The sequence below is a fragment of the Thermobia domestica genome, chromosome 1 (genome assembly GCF_964235325.1).
Source record: "Thermobia domestica chromosome 1, izTheDome1.hap1.1, whole genome shotgun sequence".
Classification (NCBI taxonomy): Eukaryota; Metazoa; Arthropoda; class Insecta; order Zygentoma; family Lepismatidae; genus Thermobia; species Thermobia domestica.
In genome coordinates, this window is record NC_137454.1 from 324,125,178 (window position 1) to 324,146,985 (window position 21,808).

A 21,808-nucleotide genomic window follows, 5' to 3' on the forward strand; every position below is an offset into this window, starting at 1 on the left:
TGGACTTGAACGAAATTTAGTGGCAAGAAGGCCAACAACAGAAGCTATGTTTCACAGCTTTTGCACGCCGGGAGCTTCTGAATTTAGTTCACCTGGCTTGTAATAACATAGAGATAAGTCATAACACTTATTTTTTTAGTTTCTCTTCATCGTCTTTATTAACAATAATTTTTTTAAAGTTATAACACAGTGTGATCAAATTGTTCGAATACTTTTAAATAACGTGTTGATGTCATTGATCACTCGAAAAGGATTTTTTTTTTCAAATTAATGAAAATCCAAATTATAATTAGTCATACTGTATGTATTAAATCTTAACAGAAGAAAGTAAGATATGTGGTTTTCTTTTAGGTAGAGATGCTTTCATGGGGATATCTTCTGCAAAGAGCATATCAACTAAATGAAAACTTATGTCCTCTTATTTCACGAATACCAAATGCTAGAAACGAAAGCTATTTTCCTGAATCGGCTGAGCAAGATGGTGCAGCAGATTTCTTAGCAGAGTTAAAATTGGCTGGGCGCATAGTACTTAATGTCTGGCGTCTTATGCGCCATGAGGTAGGAATGAATTTCATTTTCTTCATAGTTAATAAAAGAACAAAATCTTCCAGTTTAATGTAATAAAAGAGGAGAATTTTGATCTCTCGTAGTAGTAATTAAGACTAAGTACCTTGCAAATGAGTTACATTTTGCGTTCACCTTCAATTTGTTCCATAATCAGCATGAGGGGTAGAAATTAAATTGTACCAAATAGTGTCAGTCCCAAATACTATCCTATATTTCCGAATTTTGCACTATTATTGTTCGTTTCTTTCGTTGCTTTGATGATCGTAATAAAACAGTGCCTTTTTAAAAAACCCAATAAGGGAATGCATGTAATACGTTGAGCATAAATATCTACGTAAACAATTAAGTAATATTTGCAGTTATAAAATAAAACAAACAGGGTTAGGATTTTGTGGGGTATTTTCGTAGGAGAAAAGGGAATAAACGAGTGAAAGCTTAAAAAAAAAAGTTGTGACAAATTATCTCTTTCCTAACTGCAAACAATATTTGGCACATCGAATACTTTCGGAGAGCTCATGTTTTGAGGTTTTTTTTTTTTTTTTTTTAATGCGATCTAAAAATATTAATTCCATAAATAAATAATGAACGGAATGAAACTTAACGTGTTACTTAGAAGGCTATATTTTTTCCTGTCTTGCTTCAAAAGGTGATACAGATATTTTCTCTCCTGTAGGTGTCTCTTCAGAGCTACACATTTGAAAATGTTTTTTACCATGTTCTGCATCAAAGACTGCCTCTTCATTCATTTAAAACCCTGACGTTCTGGTGGAACCATAGAACAAATTTACATAGGTACGTTAACCATATTTTGTTATAATAATGTATGAAAAAAGAATGCAGGACTTTTTGAAATACGTGATTGGCTTGGTTTTTTGAACAGGGCTGTTCATACATATTTTGGTTACCATAGATAGGAGTAAGTATATATATGTTAAGGTTGTAATTTTCATCTGCTTATTCGCAAACGTCAATAACAGTAGGAAAATTCAAGGATGAAGCAAAAGAAGGGTAAGTTGCGTGAAAAATAAGTGAAAAGAAAAGGAAAACACCACTGAAAACTACATATTTATATAATAAACAAGAAATGGTGCGTGCATCCCTTATCACAGTTGGCAGAATTCTCAGTTTTGCCGCACATGGTTGGAGCTCACAACTCGGTATGTTCATGTTCATGTTTTAGTGTACCGTCTTACTTCTTGGGTCAAATTGAGGATTCGTAGGTAAATATGTTGCATGCTACAGCAGAAGGTTCCTCCTTTCCGGAAAGCATTTTTCCTATCCCTGATGGACCGAAAAGATGCTGTCATATTGGCGGCAGAAGAATGTAATGACGTATTACAGAAAACTTGGTATCACACTATGATAAATGCTTGGATATGTATGCCGAAAATGTTGAAAGAAAGTAAAGCATACCAGTTCTGTGCCATAAATCTTTGTACACATCATTTGCCATTTGTGTTAAACCTAAAGGTTTCTTTCTTCTGGTGACTTCTATATATATTTTAATGAATACCTGTTTTGGAAATCAAGCAAGATATGTACATAATTTGTTACTGATCCTTAGCGTTTGTCATTGATAACTCACCAAAGACTTTGAGGATAATGTCGATGTTCGTACAATGTACAGAAAATATCCTCGTAAATATCGTGACAAAGTCAAAATTTCTTTATCATATTGTACTTTTTAAAAATATTTGTTTATTCTGTATTTGTAGATGGAGGACAGTTGAACATTACCTTCTACGAGTTAAGGGTATTGCAAAGCTTCTTGATCAGTTAGACTTCATTGGTCGTACCTCAGAATTGGCTCGACTCTTCGGTATTCAGTTTTATGAAGTGCTGTCTCGCGGATCGCAGGTAAGGGTCATTGTGTAAATTGTCAAATGTATGAATATGTGTAAAAAAAAATCATGCTATTCATAAAAGTGTATCTGTCTTCAAAATTTTAAATGATTTTGTACATTGGCTAGATAAAAGTAGAACAACATTGCTGTCATGCGAGAGAACGAATCAGATAGCTATAGGTATTCGGTAGGTGACAACGAAACAGCGGTGCCGCGGTGGCTCAGTGGTAGAGCGTTCACCTCTGGTGCTTGGGGTCCCGGGTTCGATCCCAGCCCCCGCAAAGTGAACTGTGGTGGACACACACCATGTGCGTGGGTTTTCTCGGAGTTCTCCCGTTTCCTCCCACTTTCTTCATTCCACCATTTCATTCATTACTCATCATCACCTGCTCCTTTAGTCTAACCGGCATAATTGTGGGACGTAAAACTCAAAGATTTCATTTCATTTTACAACGGAACAGTATGTGCCAAATGAGAATTGCTATGTCTTATTCAGGCAAATATTCCAGTATTGTGAAGTAGAGGCGGAGATTTCAAGCGCTCTAAGGAAATGTTTACAGAAATGGGGTAGATCAAAATTGATGTGGCACGTGGTCGGATACATAGGACTGTGTTCATAGACCGCGTGGAGTACGTGATAACGAAGCATTATCGTATTAGAGAGTGATCCGATGAATGAAAGTGTTCCACGAAGGCATGGATACAGTTGAGGATAGCCCTCATTCAGGACGACTCTAAACTGGTAAGTACACTATTCAGCTTCTTTTCTTTCCTTCTGGTAGGCGCATGCCTCAAAGCCGTGCTCCACATCTTGAATAACAATCTTGGGTTCCACAAAAATTGTAGCGCGGTGCACATCAGTTCACCGCTGTACAAACATGGGAGCGCTATACAGTTGCATTGGCCTCGCTGCACCGCTGCAAGAAGGAAGGTGAGAAAACTTCCTAGGATGAGTCATCACTACGGACGAAAATTGGGCTCATTCACTTTTGTAAACCATGCTTGAAGCTGCAATCTCATGAGTGGAAGCAGCCTGGATCTCCACTTCCAAAACCAGAGGGTCGATGCACCCTTCTATTGCAATTTCTTGCAACATGATCGTCTCTCATTCAGGAGAAGCAGCGGCACTGCTGACAACGAAACCCATCATTGCTCATGACAATGGAGGTGTCACACAGCTAACGCACTGCAAGATCTGTGTAAGTCGAGATGGTAGGTGCATGAACATTCACAGTATTTCTGGATGAGTCCGTGTGATGCGACATCCTCGCCAATAGGAAATAGTATTCTTCACGGAAAGCATTACTGCGAAACGTCGACAAAGATTGACGTACTGAAGGTGCCTTTCAGAGGGGTGTTGCCGAAAGTTGTAGATATGGAGGGTTATTACATTAGAGCTATGTGACTAGTATTTACTCTACCATTAATGACATTTAAGAATTATAGCAATATTGTCAATACTTTGTATTTAACTCTTTAGTTCGTAAAATCACCTCTGATAATACATTCTTCTTTTAAAAAATATGTATTGAAGTATGTTCTTGTTTTTTTGTATCTCAGTTGGTTTTGTATAATTGGACTGATAAATTCAAAAGTCATTTATTCTAGTTTTGATACTTAATGTGACGAAGAAGAAAAAATCAAAACAGAAGTTAAAAGCAGAATGAAAAGCTGGAATTTCTGGAAATTTCTTAATTATGAACAATTAGTTTTGATAAATTTTGTTACATGTATTTTCGTATAGACCATTTATCTCCTTCGCTAATATTTAACAACGTAAAGACATTCATTTACTTACCTTTTCTGTAAATCTGCTGATTATTCAATATATTAGAAAATGAGTAGAATGAATATCGAAAATGGACCTTCTTTTCTAAATATATTATGTGAACGAGAAAGAACGTAATATTGTATTGCATTTTGTCCCTTTGATTACGCTGTTCTACAAATTTTAGCAAGTTTTTGTAATTGATACATATAAACAACCACTTTTGGATAATTTTAAGATGCTGCACACGGAAATGGCAGTGGAAAGACGAGATTTGTTCTTGTTTTGAAACTACAGAGAAAAAAGTGAAAAATTCGAGAACAAAAAGAAATTAATGTATTTTCCGATTTTCATGACGGAACTCCCAAGACGTCCACAAATTCGTCACATTTTTTCATAGCTACGTATACTAGGGTCTTCGGTTTGTTCTTGTCCGAAACGTTTATCCCACTTCATTCCAAGGGAAATAATAATAATAATAATAATAATAATAATAATAATAATAATAATAATAATAATAATAATAATAATAATAAAGTGTTTCTAAAGCAATGTTGAAACGTATGTTTTTGGGATTTCCATACGGGAACTCACAAAATGTTCAAAAATCTTTACGTTTCGTATAGCCACGTATACTAGGACATTCGTACTGTAAATTATGCCACAAAGTTTATTCAGCAAAGGAAAAATTTACACAAGTAGAGTAGAAGGGCGAGAAAAGTGTTTCTAAAGCTGTGACGAAGAATTATTTTGTTCGGATTAACAAACGGAATATAATACGTTATTTTTCTAGGTATCAGATCGATCGACGAGGCAAATTTATTTTACTTCTTTATGTATTTTATTTATTTATTTATTTTACTTCTATTATTGTTTTACCGTTCTGTCACGGCTATGCCATTCATAAATAAAACGAAGATACATTTGTTTCTGTTAAGAATTTTTCAGGAGTTGATTCAGAAGAACTTCTCTCTCTCTCTCCTTTTTTTTTTTCCATCCTATTTCCGTAAAATTTCCAAGTGGCATGAACTCCGTGAATAAATATAAATATGAAGGTCTTAGTATACTTGCTGTGAAAAATATATAGATTTGTGTACATCTTGGGAGTTCCATCCTGGAGATGGCAAAAATATGTTAATTCCCCTTTATTCTCGAAATTTTCCCCATAATTCCTCTGTAACTTGGAATCAAGAAGTTTGCCATTATCATTTTCGTGTCCAGCGACCTAAAATTATTCAACAGTTGCTGTTGTGTCCGTTACAAATCCTGTGTTGAACGCTGTTATTGGTTAATTAATTGATTCCTAGTCTCATTGCATAAATAGTTGACTAAAAAAGTTCGATAGAAGTTAGTTGCATTTTGAGAAGCATTTTTAATATAATAATAATATAATTATGTACATTATACTGCGTCCATAGATAGAATGTATTGGTACATACATTTGCAAGAGAGGGTTCAAACGAGAAAGAGAATGCACTTTTTGGATCAAAAGATCCAATATATTTCAATCAAAAATTGTCTTGTACGCCTTATATCTTGAGAGCTACCTATAGTATAGCTAAACCCAAACTATCACTTAACTCAGTATGATGTGCTTATTTCGTAGAAAATACGAAAACTTAGAGGCCGTTCAAAAATATTTTGTAGGCCCTGGTCCAAGATCCACTATATTTCAGGCAAAAATTTCTTTCGCGCCGTATGTCTGGAAACTACATATAGTGTAGCCAAACCCAAACTATCACTTAACTCAGTATGATGTGCTTATTCCTTAGAAAATACGAATACTCGATTTAGGGTCTTCAAAAATTTTGTGGCCCCTGGTCAAAAAACTAATTATTGACCAAGATCGCAATCTTTTGATTCATTTTTTGATCATTACTAAAATTCTTGTCTCCTTTTCTTTCTTTCTTTCTTCCTAATGTTATACATTTTTTGTATATGACAGCGTTGTATTCCCTGTTGATTTGAAACAGTCCATATATTTGTTCCATTCCAGTCACACAAACAAATTGTGAATTGCTGATTTGAAGTTTATTTACACTTTATTAGTATCATGTTGAAAAGAAGTAATAGTTTGCTGTTATTATGAATTCTTAAATTTGTTCGTTTTGGTTACAGTTTCGAGTTGAGTCCATGATGCTTCGCTTGGCTAAGCCTCTGAACTACATTCCTGTATCTCCAAGTGTTCAGCAACGTGCAAGGATGAGAGCTCCTGGAAGTCTGCCGTTAATAATGGAGCCTGAATCAAGGTATGCTATACTGACTTAAAATATTTTTTGTTGGAAAACTAACAACTAGGTGCGTTGCTTAAAACGCCTTATTCAGTAAGAGTTACTAGTATAGAAAGAACATTTTAATTTTCTCATATTTTGGATATTTTATATTCTTAATTACTAATTATTATGGTAGAAATTGAATGCTTCCCAGGAAAAGTGTACCAAGTCCATGCATATTTTTGGTTATTTGTAATGAATTAACCAATTTAAATTTACAATACAAACGAAAAATAATTTGAACAATACTCTTTAGAGAAACAACATTAAAAGGTTTCACCAACGATCAAAATAACACTCCTTGCATAGTAAGTGTCACTTTTTCAAGTGCAAGCAGCAATTTGTATGTAAGTTTTATTTTATTCATTAGTGAATCTTTAATTAATTTTGCTCATTTTTACCCCTCATTGTAATTGGTTTCTCTGGTACTTTTATCTCTGATCACTGGCGCATATGTGATGAAAATTTGAAAGATCAGTAACTTGTTTGCGTCTAATTGTAGTGGGTTATAAATACAATTTTATGTGACGTATAAATAGCTTTTATCTAGCAGCTACCGAAAACCGTAGTTGAATTGGTTATGCATACCGAAGTTACATGCAAAAGGACATAAATGGACTGGATATACGATTCGGGTCCTACACAAATACGATTCCTAATACGTAATCACAATTGTAGTAATTGACCTAAGCTTTGAAGGGTAAGGGAAATTATTATTTAAAATATGCTGAATTGTGGAAATATGTATAAATTAGAGGATTGGTAACGAATAATGTTCCATAATAATTTACTAATTTAAACATCTTACGAACTATACGTTGATCTGACTTTGTCATGTAACTGTTTACTTATTTCACTGAATTCATCATAAATCATTCCTGTGGAAATACCAAATTTTGGATAAAGCTAACAGATCAACTGACTGACTTACATTTATTTCTATATACTAACTGGTGTGGACTAATGAGTTCAACACCTCAATATCTATCTATAAATTCAGATCTTTTACCAATTACAAACAGATGGGTCGGGATGGGAAGATAAATATTTCTGTATTTTTCCTATTCTTCCTGAAGGCACTTCGTTATTACATATGTGTTTCCAATCACAAGATAATGCAAGTAGTAAGTAGGTGACAATGAAATAGTTTTGATTAATGCTGTTACGAATATGTTTTGTATAATAGATGTGACAAATATACTAGGAAGTATTTCAAGTCAAAGTGTCATTCCAACACTCTGAATAATCCATGATCTATTCCGACATGATTCAATGAGATGCTTTGTACTATTATTAAGGTGTACGTACTTGTATTTAACAATTTTTTATGGGTAGTTGTAAATTGTGATTGTTTCTTTTGATTTCAGATTTTATACAGATCCTGTGATTGTATTGGATTTTCAAAGTTTATACCCGTCCATAATAATAGCATACAACTACTGCTTTTCTACCTGTTTAGGAAGGGTAGAACATCTTGGCAAGTAAGTAGATTTGAATATAAATTGTATAAAATTTCTACGCTTAGACAAGTCGTATCTTTTACGTAATGGATATTTGAGCTCACCTGATAACCTTTGAAAGCTAGTCTTCGAGTTTTCTTCTATGGCTGGCCCCAGTCTCAGAATCGCATGATTTTCTACCTGCTTGATCTTGGCTGATCGACGAGACTCTTACAACCCGAGCAAAATTTCTTGAACCATTTGGTTGCTATGTTGTGATCAACTGCTACCTCTTTTCTCACAATGAGTGTTTTTTAGCTGGTAAAACAAAAGCTCTCAAATTAGATTATTACACTCCTTCACCTTTGTGGCTGCCAGGTCAACACAAAACGCAGCGCTGCACAAAGTACCACTACCTCAAATCACATTCGGTGCTTAAAAATAGACTGAGTTCAGTTGCTTGGGACACGACATAACACATCACTCAATAAGTTCGTAGGATGACTAATAACATAACAACTTTTAGGCAAAATCCGACTTCATTCATCAACAGAGTTTCTTTCAAGAGTGATACATTCATTCCAACGATTCTCTAACATTTTGATGCTTTGTAGAACGATTTATCTTTGGCTTCAAAATAGACTTCAGTTTCGGCAATCACTACTTTATTGGAGCCAAATCTCTTCCCCTGGACCATTTCTTTTAGGTCTACAAACAGGTAGTAGTCGCAGGGATCCAGATCCGGAGAGTACAGTGGATGGGGAAGCAGTTCAAAGTGCAGTTTTGTCCTTTTTGCGATCGACTTGTGACACAATGCATTGCCTTGGTGAAAGAGTACTTTTTGTCTTCTTCGTTTTGGAGTCTTTTTTTTTTTTCTTTTTTCCCTTAATTTCTTCATTCAAACGCGCCAATAACGCCATATAATATTCGCTATTGATGATTCTTCCTTTCTCAAGATGATCTATGAATAAAATATACCATGCGCATCCCAAAATACGGAAGTCAAAACCTTACCAACTGACATTTGCGTTTTTAGTCGCTTTGGGCTGCTTCCACCGGTTGGTGTCCGGCTCAGCTAACTGTCGACTTGAGTCTGGCGTGTACTGATCGATCGTCCATGTTTTATCCATTGTCACATACCGCATGAAAAAGTCCTTTTTATTGCGCTGAAACCGCTCCAAACAGCGCTCTGAATCGTCGACGCGTTGCTGTTTTTGGTCGACTGTAAGCAAGCGTTGTACCCACTTCAAACAGATTTCTCATGGACAAATATTCATGTAAAATGGTGAACACACTGTCTTGTGATACCTTTAAGATGTCAGTTATCTCACGCAATTTCACTTTAAAATCGGCCAAAACTATTTTGTGAACTTCTATGTTTTCTGAAACAGTTGCCGAAATTGGGCGACCAGAGCGTTCAGCATCTTCGGTGTTTGTACGGCCGTGTTTTAATTCAGCAAAACCACTTTTCCGCCATTTGTTTGGATGGAGCAGAGTCGAATAACATTTGTCAAGCCATTGCTTTGCTTGAATAGTATTTTTCCCCATTATAAAGTAATGCTTTATTAGTACAAGAAATTCAGATTTTTTTTTTCCATTGTTTTGAAACTTAGGTTTTGTTATCAAAACTCTGTAACTTGTGAACTAAACGTCAGATTGTTACGAAATTGTGACACGTATAATTTGAAAGTTAGTACTTCCTAAATATCATATTGATTTGTGAATAGTGGCGACAGCTATAAGTCATCCTTTGAACGTATTGAGTGATGTGTTATACTACACATTACAAACGATGGACATAATATGCCAATGTGCAAAACTTATGAAACTTGAAGATATTTTATATACAGGGTGGCCCAAAATTAGGTATACAGTACCATACTGATAAGCTCATTGCATTTTATATCATTTCTTATTGTTATCCATCAAGTAGACTTAGTTTTTTTTTTTTTTCTTAATGTGTTTTTACTTATATCTTAAGCTCGGAACAACCGAAGCAAACAAACCCATAAACTAGAATGTTATACTTGATCAATGCAGGGGCGTATACCTACTTTTGGGCCACCCTGTATATATTTGTGGTCATTAATTTCTTTCATATGTCTGTGTGCTGTGGTTTTTTCAGGCGAGGAAAATATTAATTTTTCCTTGACAACAATTTATTGTACAATCATCGGCAAAAGTAATTATCATATTTCATAGGTAATTTGTATATAAAATACAGTGTAAAATGCTGAGAAACCATTTACTGTAGTGAAATTTGTGTTAACTTCTTGTTTAAAAAATAACAAAAATACAGAACTTAGCTTTTGCAAGAATAACAGTGAAGATAGGTTGTTACCTGCTTTTAAAAAAATGACGTCGGAGACGTTACGCAATCGTTGTATAACTTCACCATCCTTTGTCCAAGTTTATTGTAGAAACTGTGATTTAAACTGGACAATACCGTTTTCTCTTGTATTCCAACCGAATGCAAATATGGCAGCAACGTTACATGTCTTAGTGATTGACTGTTTCATGTCTATCGGCTGTACGTATGTTTCGTCACCCAAAGAAGATACAAATTCTTTTCAGCTTAATGGAAATGCCTAAAAATGTGCAACTTACCAGATTAATATAACGTTGGACCACGTTTCGGCCTTATAAACAGCTCTGATCCCAAGTAGAAAGGAGGCATAGAAGTCATGAATTGTAGCAGGTGGAATATTACACCATTTTTCGTGCAGTGTATCATTTAATTCCGTGAGAGAGGATGGAGAATGAAATACGCGCCGGATTCGTGTCTCCAAACCGAACCACAGATATTCAGTTATGTTCAGGTCCTGTATTGAGTAGGGGAGAGGAGATGCTCAATGTTATCTCGATGCTCCTCAAACCACGCCGCAACAGTTCCAGTTGTGTGATCGGGTGCAATAACATCCTGGAACATGGCAGCGTAATCACGGGCAGTGATGCGACCGGTAAGCATCAGCTTACGACGCCTGAAAACTAGTATTGCGGCCCACGACATTACAGAATCCGTTTCACGGTTGGGAGAAAACACTGAGGACCACACACTTCTTTGGGCATCTGCCACAAACATTGTCCGTAGTATGAAACAAGATGAACGATAACTCATCCGTTCATATCATATGTTTCCGATCATCAGCGGCTCGTGTTGCATGTTCGCGGCACCTTTGGCGTTGTGCTAAAGCGTGATGGTCCCTAATCAGCTGTTTGGCCCGTGCAATTCTTACCATATGTCCATCCATGTTTATTTGCAGGAGAGAGAGAGTAACTGTCGACACAGGCTATGGAAGGTGCTACTTGAGTTCTTCCGTCACTTGCACTCAGGGTTGTTGAAATTTTCCCGTCAAAAATTAAGATTTGGGTTGAAGTAATAAACCTTACGAATCGTGTTTCTTAGTATACGCCTAGTTTCAGAATTGCTTAAAATATGTATTTATCAAGAGATATCACTAGAACAGAATGCCATTAAAAAAAATAAGTAAATAAATAAAATAAAAGTTTGGAAATCATGCATAACGAAATTTGTTTGCGCTCGATCAAATTCGCTGTAATAGTGTTCAATTGAAAACTCGCTGTAGAAAACCGTGTAAGTGTCAAAAACAATAGTTACTGTAAAAGTAGAGACAAAAGATAGTAAATTGTGCCCAAGCATCACAAAATAGAAAATACTATTGCTCAGAAATACAACTAGCATGTAACGAAGTGAAGCTGTGTATGAAAATCTAACTAAGGCATAAACGTATTTAAAAAATGAAATAGTGAAACAATTTCAAGGTGGCACTTAATATTGTTTTCTACAGCGAGTCTTCAGATATAATCTATTATATGAAAATGAAAAGGATCTTGTTTCTGATCGCATCGCGAGAAAACGACTGAACCGTTTGAAATGAATTTTTGGATGTAGTTATCACATACGTCGAACTGGGTTTTTATCGTGTTATTCTAAGATTGGGGGCAGCGGAGGGCCAAAAACTATGCGAAGAATTGACTATCTCACGATGTTGTTAAGTTAGAGAAATAAAACTTGGTGTATAAACTCATTAGTAGAGACACGATTTTGTGGTAAATAAAATATTCGCAGTTTCGTTATAAAAATACGCTTAAAGCGGGATAAAATCGTGAATAAAAATTCAATGTAAGAACACTATTTTCCGTGGCAATTACAATTAGTTACCTTTTATTTCACCTTAATTTCCACTCATGAATCACCATGATATAAGTTTAGGCATGACTATATCAAACAATATTTGAGTTTTTAAAAAATAACGCTAAGGATCCTCACTGAATAAAAGTATCATTAAAAGGAAAAGCACACACAGAGAGAACATTAATAGAAAAAATAACCTTAGTGTTCACAGTTTACTTATGCAAATAACACTTAAGCATTGTTTTAATATTTTCTGGTGTTAAATTTGTTCTTTTGTCGGTAAGTATGTCATTGTAAGAAGAGAGAGCCCTCTCCACATCAACATTCGAAAATGATATGTACACTCATGTCCAAAATGATTGTCGCATATCTATAACTGTCTTCTTGTAAGACATAATTTGATAATGCTTTTGTAGGATACTTCTAATACTGATACTATGTGTATAATCGGGAAATGAATATTTGTGGTAAATTTCATAGGGAAAGAATTATAAATACGAAAATTAATATGAGTGAAACAAAATGTTGCTAAATAGACAAGAAAGTTTTATTTCAGTTTTATTGTTCTTATTTACTGCTCTTTTGACGTGAAATTTGCCAAGTACATTTCTTTGCAGATTATACACATACTAAAAATGTAAAAAATACGGGGCAAATTCGGTATCAAATTATATTCTTACAACAACATATTTTTAGACATGCGACAATAATTTTGGACAGGAGTGGACATTAGTTGGAGATACTTCCCAGCGATTTCTGAATGCTGATTTAACATACCACGCAACGCTCTTTCCACACTATCCACTCACTCGTAGATACCGTTTGGAGCTCGCATGTAAAATTTCAAAAATTCATAGTGGTCTGTTTTCTCAAAAATGAGAATTTTCATCACATTGCGTTGAAAAATTGTCACTTTTGAGTAAATTTCGTGGAATATCGGGACTTGTTGCAAATTTCGCAAATTCGACAGAATTTCGCGTTTAATCGCGAGCGTTATATGGCCTAACAAATGGTGAAAAAGTATATATTTTAGGTACACAACTTTTTCGCACAAAATTGATACATTTCGCGTTTTCGCGTGTCACCAAAAAATTCTCTCTCTACTCATTAGAAACAAGTGTACCCGAGACCCAGCGTTTTTGAAAATTTTTGTTTCAAGGAGGAAAAGGCGGCATTCTCTACTTTTTTTCTTTTCATTGAAAGCAATGTTTCATGTTAATTGTGGTCACATCAGAGGGTACAGTTGAACAGTTCGGAGTGAATTTTTTAATATAGTACCTGCCTTGAGCTGGTTCATACTATTTTGATTCAATGGCGAATCGTGGCAAGAGATAGAGGGGGTTCAAATTTATGTTTAAAAAAATGCAATATGTCACGAGCCCGCCAAGATAGGAAGATGATATTTGGTGTGTATAAACTCATTAAAAATAAGTAGACAAGTGCTCCATCGTTTTTGAAAATTTTCGTTTTAAGGGGAGGAGAGATTTTTTATAACTTCTTTCTTCACATTGAAAGCGATGCCTGTTGTGATCGCATCACGGAGAAACTGTTTAACAGTTTGAAATAAATTTTTGAACATAGTACCTACTGTAAGCTGGATTTTATCATTTAATTTTCCTTAAAGGTTTTATCCTAAGCGAAAAAAAGGGTTCAAACTTTATTTTTTAAAAAATAGATGGAGTTTATATTATTACATTTTCTTTGATATGCGTATCCTGAGAGGGGAAAGGAAGTTTCAGTATTTTCCGTGAACCTAATTTTCTTCGTGTAAAGAACAGGCATTTCAGATAGTCTGCAATAAAAAAAGCATTGCGACTACATTCTCTTATTACTTTTGTTTTGTAGTACATACTCGGGTATTAGTACAAACAATAAAATGTCTTTCTTCATGTGTCAGTTAATTACAGATCGATAGTGCTTCACTTATAAAAGGGAAATGACTAAAGATAAGGTATACCTTTATCTTCTCAATATTAACGGCAATCAGATCGTGAATATCCCAAATTCTAGTTGCATATCTGTTGGAGCATATGACGTATAGTACAATTATCGTATGTTGCAAAGGCCTATTAATCGTAAAATCTATTGTAAGAAAGTAAATGGCAAGTGGAAATGAGAATAACATCAATAGTAATGATAAAACATTTCTATTTACAACATTTCAATTATTCAAAAAAAATGCTTATTTAAAAAAAATCCTTGTATTTTTTTTTATTATTATTATTATTATTATCTCTGGCTCCTGAACTTGAGGTTGTTCTAACCGAGTATTAGTTCGGTATGTTTTGAGGGAAACTGAAGGAATCCTCAATCACGACGGCTGGGTCAGGCATTTGAATTCTAAACGTAATAGGAGAGTGTATTCCTATTCTATATTATATACAATTACTCGCCTCTTTGTTATTCTAGAAAATTATCTTCTTCCTTCTTTCTAGGAATCCAAATATAAGCAAATATCAGTGGTGCAAAGTGTGTCCTACGAAACGCGGATGGGACTTCATGGTTTCCCTTGGGTGAATTTTTCTCTTTTTATTATTTCTAAGTTTAGTTCAATATCTCACTATTAACCACCGAGGCTAAAGGAGGCGGTGATGGTGAGATGGATGATAATGGTGCATGTCGAAAGAGAGGAAACGGGAGAACTCTGAGAAAACCCATGCACATGTAGAGAACCCATACCATGAAGCCCACTTGGCGGGAGCTGGGATCGAACCAAGAATCCGCACCAAAAGTTAACCACCGCGGCCTTAAAAAAAAAAAAAAAAAAAAAAAAAAAAAAAGCCGTAATCTCATGTGTACAAAAGAACATGATTACTTGCAATATGGCTCTAAATAAACGTACAAAATTTAATAAACCCAATTTTACCCAATAAACCCCACCAAGTTTTATTTTTAAATAATTTTTTAGGTTTCCACCACCTAGCTTGCACCGCAATCACACGACGGTTTTGAGTAACAACTTTTAGTGGTCAGCGGTACCTGTTAATGAGGATTTTCTTCTGCTGATTATTCCTGTTCGCCGATATGGATTTGCCTTTCTTTTGTAGACCGTCATCAGCGTGGATACTGTCTTTCGCGACACTTGCCACTTTCATCACGCCCGCACCACATAACCGGGCTCAACAATTTGCCCTCTTTGAATGTCAGAGAGGTTTCCCATTTTACACTATCATCGTCTGCCGAATTCGCTGCACGCTTGCGTTCTACGCTCCTCACGCAGTACGGAGTTTGCCCTGACACACCACCAGCAACAGCCCGCCGCCTGACCTTTGCCAACCCAGACATTGACATGGTTCCGTTAAAGTAATAAACATCCATGAATAAAATGTGTTGAAGATAGAGTAAGATTAACAGTGATAACTAAACAACACAGATATATGTTGAGCAGTATGAAGTAAATTATCCGTTACTTTTTACTGAGCTAATCGAAAATAGTAAACTTACTATTAGCATTAAAATTAAACTCTGCACTTCAATAGATAGAGAACTTAAAAAAAAAAAAAAACAAACGAAGCGTCTAATTGAGCGCGATATTGTAATCCGGAAACATGTGATGTTGTTGACATTGAAAATGGAGGCAGATAAAATTAACTGGTTTTAACTGGCAGTACTGTATCATGGGATGAATATGAATATTATGTATTTTATATCTTATTTTCAGAGCTGGACCATTTCAGTTCGGTTGTACACAACTTAAAGTTCCTCGATCAGTTGCTGAGCAAGTTAAAAACATGAATATATCACCTTGCGGAGTTGCATTTATCAAACCAGAGATAAGGAAAGGAGTTCTGCCCCGAATGCTTGAGGAAATTCTGGCGACAAGACTAATGGTAAGTTATTGTAATAATCAATAAATTCGGGGAAAATTTTAACTTGGAGTGATACAATTTCACTAACAAATGAGAAGTACAATATATACATATCGAAGATGTGCTGGCTATTTGTTCTTTTTTACTATATACCCTATTTACACAAATCTGACGCATACCTGTTTTATCCAGATGTAGTATCCAAATTTATGGTGCGCATTAGAAACGATAGCACATTAAATTGGAGAAAAATTTGAATCCATAATTCACCTGTAACTATTCGTTCAAATTTATCCTATCTTACATCACAATGCATTGTTGCAGTTCTTGGCTTTGTTAATTTTATTGTTAGCCTATTATTGGATGAAGCGTTTGAATTAGGTAGTCACGAAATGGAGCCCAAATAGAAAAGAACTTCTTGTGACACTGGTTGTAAAATCCATTTTGTATAGTTGTAAAATCCATTTTGTATGAAATAAATAAGAATAAATTTGCCCCATCATTGATGCGCACTACATTCACCAATAAAATTTTATTATTACTATTATGAGTATTAAATGGGGATGCATTAGATTCGTATAAATACGGTAGTTTCAAAGGCAGGTCAAACTTCTAGTTGAGTCGTAGTAGAGAAAAATAACAAAAAATTAACATCGATGAATTCATATTTCTTCCATAGACAAAACTTAGAGCTTGTTGTGTTAAAGACAGACATTGACAGTTCAGCCGGTGACAACAAGACACTCCTAGCACGAGCCTAAAAGCAGATTCTAAAATTTTAACGTAATAAGTGAATAGTCACTCAGTTTATACACAATTTCTACAGAAACATATATCAAACACTGTTTTTAGGCAGGGCTGTATTGATGCATGGCTCGGGCGACAGATTTTGGAGGAGATGTATTTTCTCGAGCAGTGTTTTTGCTTTGCTTTGCTTAATACTCAGGTTCTGGAAGTTTCAGAAGTTACACGCACATAAATATGATACGGCATTTTTGCATTTGTTTCTGTGCATCCTTGTATCTAACACTTAAACAATGCATTTATTTCCGTGATTACGACAGATCAAGACATAATTTTGTTCCTCTTTATCGAAGGAATGCTTACAGGACTTTCCATTTTCTTTATATCGAAAATTTTGAAACTAGTATTTTGAAAAACAGAGATTATGATGTGAGCGACACCTTCGCCTAAGTAAAAGCGCGAAGGAAATCTTTTTAGTGGTGACCTCATATTGGTGAGCAATCAAATGAACTAAGATTATGTAGGCGCATGTCAGGATTATACAAATTAACAAAAAAAAAAGTTATATTCTTCCGTGGGAAAACTAAATATTCTTGAGACGTATCGGAACAAGCTACTTCCCGTCTTCAGTGGTGAGGTAACAAGGATAAAAAGAGATAAGAGAAATATGGCAGGGGAACTAAAATACATACCACCAAATTGAGCGTAACGTAAAAGAACAAGCAGAGCACAGTGGAAGAAAGAAAAAAAATTGAATTTGAAAGAAGCGTGGTGTCTATGCTACGTCACTGTTGCCAGAATTAAAATAATCAGTGCTGCCAGAATCCAGATTTAAAGGCGGTTTATATTTATGAATAAAGAGTGATTCTTTAATCTTTTTTTCCCTGACCCTATTACATTAACCTGTTTTATATTATGTGTATAGTGACAATCCCGACATATTTCCTTCTTATAACTTTTTTTGATTGTCTAATGTGTTTTCTTAATTCGGGTGTTAATATTGCTCTGGATTTGACCTATATATGAAGAATTAGATTCACACTGAGCATGATAAATATCTGACTTATTTAATGGATCGTAAAGTAACTTTTAAAGCCGGTGAGCGCTTTTCGGAACTATTTGGAGGGACACTGGAATCATATATATTAAGCTTAGCAACAGTATGTTGAAATTTTGTCGATAATTGTGGTCTAATCAAACACGTTATATGGATTTAAGTTCCTAAAAGAGCTATTCTCAAAGAAACAAAAACTTTGGTAGGAATTCCATATTTTTCACTTAATTATTATGAAATGAATGAAATATTAAAAAATTAAAAATCGAAAGATTTATTGGTGGTGGACAATAGGATGGCCCGGGTGCGAAGGGTACTTGGTTAGATTACAAGGGGCCGCGGTGGCTCAGTGGTAGAGCGTTCACCTCTGGTGCATGGGGTCTCGGGTTCAAACCCTGCTCCCGCCAAGTGAACTTTGTGGTGGACAAACACCGTGTGCGTGAGTTTCCTCGGGGTTCTCCCGTTTCCTCCGACTTTCTTCATTCCACCATTTCATTCATTACTCATCATCACCGTCTCCTTTAGCCTAGCCGGCATAAGCGTGGGACGTAAAACTCAAAAATTTCATTTCATTTTCATTTTTTTTGGTTAGATTACAGAACTTGGTGTGTGGATAACTTCGTATCCCTAGATTTTCTCGGTATCATATTAATCTGTCTCTCTTAGTTTATAGGACGTCAAAGTTCTTTCATTTCAAGTAATAAATTAATAAACGAATCTAGAATATTCTGATAAAGTATAATTAAGATGTTATTTTTTAGTGCAACATGTTAATTGCGTCTTGTTTTTTTCAGGTAAAGAAAGCGATGAAGGAATATAAAGATAACAAGACTTTACAGCGTGTTCTTCATTCGAGGCAGTTAGGATTAAAATTAATTGCCAACGTCACGTATGGTTACACATCAGCCAATTTTTCTGGAAGAATGCCGTGCATTGAGGTAAACATTATATTTTATTTCAATCTAGACTTTTCGATAATCTTCTTGTTCACCTCAACCATAGGTTGGTAGGCAGTATGAAAATTTTAAAACTTTTCTCTCCCGTGGGAGAGCTATTGTATACTTTTGGTAAGGTCTCTTCTTCGTAACTGCGTCTAGATATTCTATCCGTGGTCTTCCTCTTCCTGGTTTTCCTTTTGCCTTTCCCTCTTTCAGCACAATGATCCAATCGAAGTGTCGAATAAGATGGCCAATCATGCTGTTTCTTCTTTTCTTTTATTATCTTCATGATCTGTCGTTCTTCATTAGCTTCCTTTAGTACGTCTTCATTCCTTTTCCTTTCGGTTCATGATAGCGGCAGCACCACATTTCAAATGCTTCCAGCTTTGGTATTTCAGTTTTTCTCAATGTCCACGTCTCTGATCCGTAAAGCGCCACGCTCCATACCGCTCCACAAATCTGTTTCAAACATCCAGCGACACATTTCTGGATGTTAGCAGCCCTCTTTTCCTATTGAATGCTTGTTTAGCCTGCACTATTCTGGAACTTGTCTTTTTCACTTCCTCCGTCCGAGGATATTAGAGTTCCTAAATAGGAGAAACCTCTTAACGTCTTCGATTTTCTCTTCATCTAGCCATACGTTTGCCTCTTCCTCTCCTGCTCTTGTGCACTTCATCGCTTTGATTTTATTCTTATTTATCTTCATTTTGCATGTTTTTTCCAGTTTGTCGTTCAAGTTTGAAAGTGCTTCTTGGAAGTCTTCTTCGCCCTCCGCTATCAGTAGTATGTCATCAGCAAACCTTATTGTGCTGAAAACCTGTCCATTTACTTTTACACCTTTCTCGTTTTTATCAAAGAATTCTTTCACACTATATAGACGTTGAACAGTAGAGATGAAAGTCCACATCCAGATTTTGTTTGTTGATATGACTAAACATTAAGGAGGAATAATTCTAATAATGTTTTAAAAAATCATTTGGGTTAATGTTGAATTACATTGAGTCCTGGCAGATGTGATTGAAAATAATGCACTTCTTGTTACATTCTTATTTATAAGCAAATACATCTCAGTCTGTAAGTAACGCTAATATACAAACTTAAAACATTACGAGTTACATAAACATCTAAGCGAAAATATTTAGATATTCTTAATCCTTATAAACTCAAGGATTCTGACTAGCAGTTTTCCTAATTTTTTATAGTCAGGCTACTAGTCGCCGGATTGCTAGCTTGCAGGCAATATGCAGACGAGCCGAAGGATTGTGGGGAACAACTAGTTTTGGTAATATGCAGCTGGACAGTTCGTGCTGCTTTGCGACCTCGGCTGGTTGTCATTGGAAGATTTGTGTTCAGTCAAGGCGTTGGTTCTGGTCGACTCGATCTTGGGTCTAGGTATATCTTCGCGTTCCGTTTGGCTTGTAGTATAATCTCATTGCTAATGGTACGCGTACAGAACACTGCTGACACGCTTACTTCTATTACACTCCCAATGCCCAACTAACATGACCTCGGGTAAATACGGTCCTCCTGACAGCAACGTTCCCCCACACTGGTGCCATTTGTACTGCACTCTCATGCCACCAGCTACGTCATTCTCATCGGCCGTTCACATTTGTGTAGTGTTTTCTTGAAATCATTGCTGTGTGGGTGTCTTACATCAGAGTAGTGTGTGTCAGCCATTGCTAGACTTTTTGTTTATATTATCACTGGATTGTCCAAGGATGTGAGTTTGCTAATACCTACCGCATCCATGAAAATGTGTAAGTGGTCTAAAGGAGACTGGGTAGGCAATAATTATAAGCACAAGAATGATAATTCAGAGACCAATTATTCCATTGTAAGTCCTTACATATATTTTCACTCAGTATTTTATGTACGTCTATAGAGAATAAGTTATTAAAGTACAGAATTGTTGTATATTTTTATTACTATATAAACTTAAGTGGTTATGCAAATACCTAAATATTTTCTTTTAAGTAAGAAAATATTAAATTATTTTCGAGAACCATTTAAAATCACAAAACGCCTGCTAATGTATTATATAAATGTAATGAGTAAAAATTATTATTAAATCAGTGTTCAATCACGTTTACATTTTTTGATGGCATTACATCATATTAAGGGGAATTTATACACGTACTCTTACATAGAATTCCAAAGTTCACAAGAATTGTTTCTTTGTATCTCTAATTTCTTTCTTTTATTTTTTATTTTTTTAAATTTTTTTATTTTTTATTTTTTTAGGGTACAAAAATCTTACAAAACTTGCATTAGTAGTTGAGTATTTTGTACTTAAATTTATAGATTAAACCTTCATTTTGTTTTAATACTTATTATATAATAAGGTAATAATAAGTATTTTATATTCATTAAGGCAGTGATAAGTATTTTATACTCATTTATTTTACATATAGGTTGGTGATAGTGTGGTGAGCAAAGCAAGGGAGACCTTAGAACGAGCTATTCAGATGGTTGAATCTAATCCACGGTGGAAAGTCAGGGTTATTTATGGAGATACTGATTCACTTTTTGTTTTGGTTCCGGGAAGAAGTCGGGATCAGGCATTTGCAATAGGAACAGAAATAGTTGAGGCTGTTACTAATGATAATCCGAAACCAGTTAAACTTAAACTGGAGAAGGTTTATCAGCCATGTATTCTGCAGGTGAGTTTCTTATTAACAATATATTTAGTTATAAGCGAGAATGATCGGTTAAAAACAGTATTGATGAAAAAAGTTTGTGTGTGTTAAAAGTGGACTTCGGTCTATGTAGTGATAATTAAGAAGTTATTTATTTACTTCAACTTATTTTATGTGTCGAGATTAGGACTATAAGAAGCCTTATTTACCACCTAAACATGATAGAAAATTCTAGGCATATTTTACGATAAGGAAAATAGAAAGTGGTAAAAAAATAGTAAATTATTATATATATATGTTTTAAAGAAACTCGCTCACATTATATTTATATATGTGTGTGTTATAATACGTAATTTGAGTTTTATATCCTTATGAGCAGCTTCTCTATTGTCTCTTCTGCCTCTGTATACATTCTGTCTTTAAAGTCAATGTACAAGTAGTCTTTAAAACCAGCAAAATCAGGAAATATGTTTATATAAATTAGCTGAAATGCCTATGGAAAATATTTAAAATATATATACACATTTGGAATTATTTTTATATATTGAGAAAATATTATTGAAATTGCCTCCTTCCC

General features: G+C 35.0%; 1 protein-coding gene across 3 annotated transcripts in view; it reads left to right on the forward strand.

The window, feature by feature from the left end:
* Positions 1-21,808, forward strand: part of PolZ1 (DNA polymerase zeta catalytic subunit) — a 144,821-nt gene that overhangs the window by 98,048 nt on the left and 24,965 nt on the right. For 2 of the 3 annotated variants that reach the window (XM_081728977.1, XM_081728969.1), the window contains 8 exons: positions 352-558; positions 1,241-1,359; positions 2,283-2,424; positions 6,298-6,428; positions 7,820-7,933; positions 15,709-15,877; positions 18,449-18,592; positions 21,007-21,255. In XM_081728977.1, the coding sequence (XP_081585103.1) occupies positions 352-558; positions 1,241-1,359; positions 2,283-2,424; positions 6,298-6,428; positions 7,820-7,933; positions 15,709-15,877; positions 18,449-18,592; positions 21,007-21,255 (1,275 nt within the window). Of the gene's footprint in view, positions 1-351; positions 559-1,240; positions 1,360-2,282; positions 2,425-6,297; positions 6,429-7,819; positions 7,934-15,708; positions 15,878-18,448; positions 18,593-21,006; positions 21,256-21,808 lie in introns of those variants that run through there. The other variant, XM_081728985.1, reaches the window with a different exon arrangement.